Genomic DNA, 9,801 nt, shown 5'->3' with positions numbered 1-9,801 from the left:
AGCCACAGAGTTATTCTCCAATACACCCATACAGTACAGGACAACCACCTTCTATATGCTCGCGTGTGTGTGTGTGTGTGTGTGTGTGGGGGGAGAGGTGAAGCGAGGCCATAAAGTGTGCAACTTGTGATCCCCCATCTTTTTTCAATGGATATTTGACCCTGGCTTTTTCTCTTGGACTATGCAGAGTGACTTCTGACACTTCTGGACACTTTTTGGTACACTTTTTCACTTTGTTTTTGGCTGCTCTGTATCACTTCGCTAAGGCACATGTGATAAATCACTGTTATACTCCTTATCACCAACCGTAACTTTGTGTGTGTGTGTTTGTGTGTGCGTGAGAGAGAGAGAGAGAGAGAGAGAGAGAGAGAGAGAGAGAGAGAGAGAGATCTGCCTTAGGCTGAATGTATATGACTGAGTGAGCTTTATATGGTTAATATATTTGTAATGTCTTGTGTGTAACTTCTTCTGTATTTATGTGCAGTATGTATGCTAGTGGACACTCAAATTTCCCCTGGTATTAATAAATGATACTATACTCTCAACTCTACTCTAGCCGACAGACTCATGCACTAATTGCTGAAAAGACTGAACTACTGTACATTATATGAAGATTAAGACTTGGACATTACAATTTTGATGATAGTAAGGTTAGTAAGGTGTGTGTGTGTTTGAGTGTCAGTGCGACTGCGTGTGCATTAATGGATAGCATGTGCCTCTACTCTACCAATCAGATACGGCTCTGCCACAAATTAGGATACAGCGCCCCCCTTAGGAAACAACAGTAATAGCAGACAACATAAGAAATAGGAAATACATTTTCTCAGGGTTAGTGGACCAGGAGACAGTGTCCATGTCCACCACCACCATGGTGTCTTTGATCATGTGAAGCAAGGTATGTGTTATTTTTTCTTAAGAGAGAAGTCAACCATCTTGTGGGAAGTCACATACTGTACCTCACCCACCACTGGTGTAAACCAGGGTCATCCTGCACAGTCCACCAGTAAGGGCTCGAACCCACAACCAGCCTGTCAACACTCCAGTTAGGTATGAGAGGCACAGCACGATACCACTGACCTAAAGATCCAGACTGCTAGCTCAGCGCTACCGACACTGTATGAGGCTTCTGGAGGGAGGTTTACTAACATTCTACTTATACTGGGGTGGCATTCTCGAAAGCGTCGTTGCTAACGATGGTAACAACGTCCTTCGTAAGAGCGACTCAACTCTCTCTCAACAGTGACGCTCACCACTAAATCCAAGGGAATGATGTTTTAAGACAGTCTTAAAACGGTTAGCAACGACATGAATCGAGAAACGGACCCCTGTACGAGGCTTCGGGAGGGAGGTTTACTAACATTTTACTGATACTGTACGAGGCTTCATAAATAACGTTCTACCACTGAACTCTGCTGGTTGGCATCAGTTACACTCACCCCCCTAAACCTTACTCCCATCCGGGTCACGGCACCAATATAACCACGGGCACACTGTGCTACAACCTACCCCAGTGTTTCCCAGGGGTACGTGTAAGTGTACCACTAGGGGTACGCGAGCACACTGAAAGGGGTACTTGGAAAAATGTAATTTTAAAAAATGCATGGGAGCATAGTCACACTGGAATAGAAAAAGCAATGTAAAACACAAGTTAGGGGGTACGTGGCTCAACAAAAAAGACTCTGGGGGTTCTTGAGACAAAAAAGGTTGGGGAACACTGACCTACCCTGCCAGCTCATGCTCCAGTTCGGCATGATTCTGCTGAGCTTGAAGGTCCAGACTGATAAACTCAGCGTAACCCTGCAAATTATGACAGTGTACTGGAGCTTTTGTTTTATTTTGTAGCATTGGTGACCCTGTGGTTCTCCTCCGACACACCTGACCAAAAGAGGTGTGCATGAAGATTAAAAATAAAAAGATGCCACAAATTGACAGACAACAAAATGCACAATTAAGGCTATCAGTCAAGTAACATCTGATCTAATAAGCAATAGAATACCAAGGAATAAGTGACTTAAATATTTGCCATTTTTTTATTTCTTGTTTTCCCTTACATTTCATATTATCTTCCTGACCTGACTTCACCTGAAAATGTACACATCAGCATACTGTACTTGTGAAGCCAATGATTTTGTATAACAGTATACAGTACATTACAATAAATATTACACATAGACCAGCTGTTATCATGTTCCTACTCACAAGCTCAGCAAACAGTAGAAGCATGCCTGTATGTACGATTTTTTAAAACTTAACCCTCGTCCAATCAGTGTCATAAATATTAAATCTTGACAATAAAACAATCTGAAAATAATACTAATAGTAGGCTAACTAAATATGAAATGAAAAATAAACGTTCATGTGTCCTTCATGGCAGTGGCATACAGTACATAGCATAACATTCTCCAACAGGTTCTGATGTCTATTAACCGTCAAATGACCTGGTGTACAGTCTCTACTATATTCTGTGCTTCAGTACCAAAATATTTTCACACACAATGTAGCCGTATTCACACAATAAGCAGTAAAACAAAGACTGATTTCAACTGGACTTTGGTTCTCCGTGACATCCTCATGTGACATCCTCATTTTGTGTAGTAGACTCTGTAATAAACGGTCTTGGTCCTCCACAGGGAATAGGAGTTATCGAATTTGAGCAGATAGGTGCCCTGTCCTGGATACTGGTGGCTCCCAGCGTACACCTCCTCGTGGCTGTCCCGCCGATACACCGGCACCACCTCCTCCACCGGAGGACCCTGCGTGCCATTCTCCTCCATCTCCTCTGCATCCTCTCCTTTGAAAAAGCGGAAAATGTCTTTTTTGACTTTATTTATGGTAGTACAGTGAAGATAGTGAGGGGAAACGAGTGGGGAGAGAGTCTGGGAAGGGACCCGGGCCAGGAATCGAACCCAGATCGGCCGGATAGTAAAGTTCAAAGTACTTTATTTGCCATTTGTGCGTAAACTAGTAGTCCAATCACATAGGAACTCTTGAAGACAAGTGCCCTACCGTTAGGTCACGGTAGGGTCGAAAAAGTGGAAACGTTTTTTATGACTTCTTACACACTGAGTGGGAAGCATTACGATCAAGGGACCCCATAAACACTTTTCAAAAGTTGGTGTGATTTATATGATATCCATGGGAATTCACACACAAAAAAAACTTGTTACGGTTGAACATTGACATTATAAAATGCTTGTTGGAAAAAGTTTATTCGCTAGCTGTCTATTGAGCCTACCATACCTTCACCTCAAAACACCTCAGACTGAACTAAACTGTTTCTAGAACGAAAACACGATGGTGAGGGTGTTGTATAGGCCTACTTGACTATTTGCGTTTTCACAAAGCCGCACATCACAGTAGGTGATCAGATAAACAGATGCAGTAACACATGAAGAACCACAGGTGGCAGTGCATCCTGTTACATAAACAATGCAAATATCCCAACTCACCCTTGCCTGCGTCCTCCTCATCAGCAGGTGTGGCACCAGCACTGTTGGACGTGACCGGTGAGTCGGTCCACTCGAAGGAGAGGCCAAAACCGATGTCATAGTGATCTGTGGCAAACTCCCAGAACATGTAGTTACCGTCTTCGTTAGTGGGGACGCGCACCGTGACCACCTCTCCCCTTCCCACGGTTATCATGGAGTCTGGATCGTCGTGCATCTTCTGCTTAAAGTCTTTGATTTGGGGCCTGGTCCACATGGATGGGGCCAGGATACCTCCTGAAATAAAAAGGCAGGAACACAAAGACAACTTTCACAACCAACTCTGTGCATGCAAACACCTTGTACTGAATTCAGTAGCTCACATAACCCCCCAATCCAGTTTATGAGGAATTAGGATTTGCCAGTGGTTCCCAAAATGTTTTGCCTCGGGGCAAAATTTCGACAGCTCAAATTTCTGGGGACCCCCCACCAACCCCCCCGGAGTATACGGAGTATACCCACTTCTAAATTTCAGGGATTTCAGTATACCCACTTAAAATTGATTGATCCATTGTTTTGAATAGCACAAATATATATACAGTATACCCACTTCAAAGAATGCTCAAATATACAGAATACCCACCATAAAAAGTAGACTACACCAGCACCCCTTTTCACATTTTGTCAAATGGTCTTCATTACACCTCATTTATCTTGTGGCAAAACCCTATGGTCCAAATGTGTCCCGTTTTAAAGATATTGCCATGTCAAATATGCAGTAACTTCAATATCCAGCCTAATACCAAGACTTTTTTCTCAGTTTCAATGTTAGTGTAGTTACTGCACTTTGCTTTTGTAGGGCAGTATTACTGATCCTGCCATGAATCGGATCAATTTACATATTTGGGATAATATTGTAAACAAAGGCATTGCTATGAGACAGTGAAAAATCATGTGTGGGCCAGTCCACTATGTTATGTGAATTTTGGAGGCAATTAAAAAATAGATGGATGCCACAATAGCTTGGATACAACTGTGTTGTACCACTAAAACAGTACCACTAAATTTAACTCTAAATTTCATGAACAGAAATCAAATTACCAAATGGTCTGAGAAATGTATACCTGCTGGAGGTGTTAGCGTATCCGTTTGGTCCTGGGGAGGGGTTTGGTCCTGAGGAGGGGTATTTGTGCTTGAATTGGCATCCGCATCCGCATGCTCAGCGTCAGGGGGCTCTGCTGTCTCTGTGTTGTTTGGCAGCTGAAGAGAACACTCTGGACTCTCCTGTGTCTCTACTGTAGGCTGCTGAATAAAAGACACATAACATACGCAGTAAAGGAAGAAGCCACGTATTGTAGGCAAGTGGCTCTTATACATCTTCAGCACAGTGAAGCCCTATACATCGCTATTCTGTCCTACAAAGCCAAAGTGCAGTAACTATATATTTTGTCAAGATTGAAGTTAGACTGAAGATGGCCATTACACCTCCTTTATCTGGTGACAAAGCCTTATAGTGAAAATGTGTTATTTTATTTTTTATTTTACCTTTATTTTACCAGGGAAATAAAATCACATTGAGAATAAAATTCTCTTTTACAAGTGAGCCCTGGCCAAGGCGGCAGCACACATAACAGTTACATTTACAGACAGGACACAGACAAAATAGAACAAATCAATATGGATAAAGAGATACAATTACACAATAAAAACCATAAAATAATAAACATAAAACAAGATTAGAAGGAGATTAAAATATTAAAAGCAAGTGCAGACAGATTTAAAAGTGTCATTAAGATTAAGAATCATTGAGATTTCTGCAGTTCATTCCAGTGAGTTGGGGCACAATGAATAAAAGCAGTTTTACCAAATTCTGTTTTTATCATGGGGACATTTAAAACAATGTAGCTACTTGAGCGTAGGTTGTATCCTTGACTGCTAAAAGATAAAAGGCTCTGTATAAACAAGGGGAGCTGGCCAACTAAGGCCTTGTATATGAATAAAAGCCAATGTTTATGCCGTCTAAAATCTAGTGATGGCCAGCCTACTAGGTCATACAACACACAATGGTGCATAGAATGCTTTCTTCTTGTGTCTCCTTTTCTCCTAATTTAAGTTAGACTGCAGATGGCCATTACACCTCTTTTATCTGGTGACAAAGCCTTATAGTGAAAATGTGTCTCCTTTTAGAGATATTACTGTGTCAAATTTGCAGAAACTACAATATCCCTCCTAATACCAAGCCTTTGGAGGCCTTTTTCTCAGTTTCAATGCTGGCGTAGTAACTGATTTTTGCCTTTGTAGGGCAGTATTACTACCATCATTACTAACTATAATTACATGATGATTGGCACTTGAATTGTCTTTCAGCCTTCGTCTCAATCAGCTTTAGATCAGCACAGTAAATTTTGCAAAAAAAGATCCCAAAAAAAAGAAATAAAGAGGCATTACTGCTAGTGGTGGTACCTGTTGCTGGGATACCAGGTGCAGCTGATAGGCCTGCTGTATGTACTGCTGGTAGTGCTGCTCCTGCAGCTGCTGGATGAGGGCTCTCTGCTGCTCAGGGTCGTCTGGGTACTGCTGTGTGGCGTACTGCTGGAACTGGCCCGACGTCTGGGCATTCAAGGCTGCCATGATCTGCTGCCTGCGATGACATTACACAAAATCAGTTGAAGAAGGGTAGGTCTGCACACAGCGGAATAAGCTAAAAAAAATAAAGTTTATTAAATTAAAACAGGATCGAAACTCGTTGTTGTTGCCACGGTGGGTGGCCCGGGTGGCCCGAAATGTCACGCATTAAAAATGGCTTAAATGGGAGTTCATCGGTGTGCAGTTTTCTTCATTACTTATGAATATCTAATAAATCATACACGGGCAACGGACGTGAGAGTCAGGTTAAGTTAACTAGTTGTCTAGTTTCGGAATTGAACGTAATCCTTGTAATAGTTTGTCTAAGGATGTACCAAATTATAAACTCAAAAGTTGCACAGTTTTCCTTTCCCAGAGACAAGATACAGTTCGTACATGCAAGCATGTCAAACTGATGTAAGGTAAATGCATAGAGATAGAAGCAGAAATTCTGCAATTGGACAGAACATGTAGATGATTTGTAAGCAGTCGAGCCCGCTTACTTTTGTTGTTCCATCTGCAGACGCTGTTCCTCCTCTTTCCTCATCTTCTCCTCCTCTTGCTGCCTCCGCTCCTCTTCCTCCGCTCTCCTCCTTGCCTCTTCCTGCTCTCTCCGTGCCATCTCCTCTCTTTCCAGCTGCTGTCGCTGCTCCTCCTCCCTTCTGCAGTGACCAAAGACAAACTATAAAGGATGTGGTCTACTTTACTTTGGATTACATTCAACAAGAGGATATTCTTCCTGAACAGAAGAACTCAAAACACTTACACCATATAATGTATGAAAATGCTGGGCTTTGGTTGAATTGAAATTGAATGTGGAATGATTCTCGTTTGTAACGTAAAAATACAAATAGGAATCATTCCACACAGGCTGCAGTATGTCAAAGAAATGCAGCATGTGTGCATGAGTTAAATGGGTCAGAAGGATACAAATTAAAGGATGTGTAAGAGCCTGGTCCAGAGCCATGGAATTCAGAGTTGTGACAACAGGGGTACAGGGATTTGGTTGGTGATTCGCATTCAAATTATTCTAGGCAGCCGCTTTCTTTCTGGTAGAGACTAACGCTGAACCGCTACATAACAAGCAAAGATGATGTAAAAATTAATTCAATGAATTACATTTACCTCTACTGCACTTACTGTGTTGGACACCCACTTCCTGGAACTATTTTGGAACTATAGATGCATTCCTATATGCGGACTTCCATCCTCCCTTGCCTGCTCGTGACCTCATGATGACATCACAGACGACAGAAAATTAATTGAATATCTTGCAAAAGCACAATTCTAATGTGATTTCCTCATTTGCAATCGGGAATGTCATTTTATTGTCATTTTCTCATTTGCAATTGGGATGGTGCATAAAAAACTGTTCCCCAAAAATTGTTGGAGCGCAGCTGACAGGCGGGAAACTTTATCGTTTTCTCCAGGGGGCAGGGCGTCAGCAAAATGCAAAGCCACAAGCACAAGTGTGTGAGTCCACATATTGGAATGCAGCCCCCGTCAATGGCAATCTAAGGGTACATTCCAATATGCACACTCTCGTCCTCCACTTGTGCTTGTGGCCTCGCCCTGCCTCATGGCCCCGCCTCCGTGGAGAAAACAGTTTTCCAGCTGTCAGCTTAGCCACAACAACTTTTGGGTAACAGTTTTTCATGCACCACCCCAATTGCAAATGAGAAAATGACAATAAAATAACATTCATTTTCTGTCGTTAGTGACATAATCATGAGGTCACAAGCAGTCAAGTGAGCAAGGGAGGATGTAAGTCTGCATATTGGAATGCACCCCCTGTCAATGGCAGTCAAAGGCTGCATGCACCGCCATCAATGTGTGAATATAGAACATGGAGGCCAATGGGATTATACTAACTCTTACTGTACTTCCATGGCTCTGGCCTGGTCTGCATTCATTTGATGCTCACCTTTTCTTTTCCTGCTGTTCTTGTTCAATCTTATGGGATGTAATGTATGGGGAAAATAAAGGGCAACATGCATGTAAAAGCTGAATGAATTGCGTCATTGCATCAGTTTTAGTCATTTTCCCCAGGCTTGCCCATTCTTTCCTGTGAATGTAAAATAAATCGCAGTGTACAATATTTAGTGTGTATTTAAGTGCAATTAGATTACATTACAATTAAAAAAAATGGTCTGCAATTTATCGGTCTTAATTAACACTCCTTACAAACAAGTAGACTTGAAAATCATGCTAGTATTCGATGTGGGTGGAATTGTTTAATTATTGTTCATTTGTGCTAATGTAAATCTCTTGAAAATTACCTCCTGTCATTTCCCAGGACGTCAAAGAAACCCACTTCTGGATGAGCGTCAGGTTCATACGGGCCTTGACATGACTGTTTTTGTAAGGCAACTAGCCTCAACTTCTCTTCATAAGTTGGATGGAAAGCCTTGCCATCTTTGTCTTGTAACATTAAGAAGGATTTTTAATAACAAAATATTACACATAGGCCTAATGAAAAACAAAACAGTTCTTCATACAATGTTAGTTTGACAAGAAAATGATTTTGACTCTGAATGACTGTGCTTTTGCAAAAAATAAAAAAGGGGGGGGGGCGGGGAGATGTGAAATGAAAACATTCACAACTGTGTGCAATAAACACAGTGAAACAGAACACAACATAGTTGACAAGCCTAATCAACATTGAATTGATAGTTTTGTAGAGTGTGGAAAATAACACTAAAATTACAATATTTATGATCTTTGACCCTGACTTGAGGAGTAGGCCTACTTGCCCACAGTCTTAAGGCAGGACATAAGGCCCGGGGCTGGGTGCTCCCCAAAAGATGGTTAGGCCTACGCCTACTTGTGACCCAAGACTTGGGGGGGAACACGACGTTTTTCTTTAAAAAAATAAATAAATAAATAAAAAAAAAAACAGATATTATTACAAATGGGAAACAGTGTCAGATTAGATTACAGACTGTCAATCTTTTAGAGCGAAGTTGCCTTTTCTGCTCGCCATCTAGGCCTGCAGTAAATGCCCTGATACTAACATCCACCTTGAGATGATGAGCAATATTCAATTAAAATATGAGAAGAAATGTGCGACATTTCGCAACTACTAGCTGTAGGCCTATTACTGGTTTGGCCCTCTTATGCATCAGTTTGACACCCCTGGTCTAAGGCTTGCCAACATAAATCATTGCAGTCACTCATTGACAACTTCATTTGCAAGTGGAGTTACCTTTTAAAAAGATCACTGCCATGTCAAACAGTTCCTCCAATGACAGACCCCAGTTGTTGTCAATTGACCAGCGCGTGCCCTTTTCACCACTGCGTGACTTTTCTGTCCCATCACAGGACGGTGGAAGTTGGTCTACTTCAGTTTCAGCAGCAGTTCCCTCGGTAGTCTTTGAGCTATCGACACAATCTTGGGGAGAACTGGGGCTCCCGTTGTCATTATTGTCGCCGTTCTCCTCCATCGCCATTGTCCCTCTTCGACCTGTCAAACAAGGTGGCCACGTAGCCACAGCCGCCTTCCCTACACATTCCCGGAAATGGTCCGGTTTGTTCGCTCTTAGAGGCGACGCTTCTTTCGAGCAAAGTCTAACCCTGATTACACTTACGGAAGGAAAATATACTGCAATATACTACAATTTATACTGCAATACATTAGAAAATATATCACAATATATCACAAACACGCTCATATATTTGAAAATATATAGCAATATATTATTGAACATCATATTACTATATATTGATCAATATATTTTAAAATATATGGCTG

General features: G+C 41.7%; 1 protein-coding gene across 1 annotated transcript; it reads right to left on the bottom strand.

The window, feature by feature from the left end:
- Positions 1 to 1,853: 1,853 nt before the first annotated feature.
- zgc:162964 (uncharacterized protein LOC560569 homolog) lies at positions 1,854 to 9,614 on the bottom strand. The gene is made up of 8 exons (XM_063224194.1): positions 9,256 to 9,614; positions 8,330 to 8,471; positions 7,975 to 8,115; positions 6,554 to 6,712; positions 5,889 to 6,066; positions 4,550 to 4,730; positions 3,450 to 3,722; positions 1,854 to 2,791 (listed from the first exon to the last, which is right to left on the bottom strand). Exons 1-8 carry the CDS (start codon positions 9,497 to 9,499, stop codon positions 2,583 to 2,585), a joined length of 1,527 nt encoding a protein of 508 aa, XP_063080264.1. The 5' UTR covers positions 9,500 to 9,614; the 3' UTR covers positions 1,854 to 2,582.
- Positions 9,615 to 9,801: the final 187 nt, after the last annotated feature.

The sequence above is a fragment of the Engraulis encrasicolus genome, chromosome 19, assembly GCF_034702125.1.
Source record: "Engraulis encrasicolus isolate BLACKSEA-1 chromosome 19, IST_EnEncr_1.0, whole genome shotgun sequence".
NCBI classification, from domain to species: Eukaryota; Metazoa; Chordata; class Actinopteri; order Clupeiformes; family Engraulidae; genus Engraulis; species Engraulis encrasicolus.
Note: the sequence above shows the minus strand (reverse complement) of the source record. Positions and strands in the feature narration are given on the sequence as shown.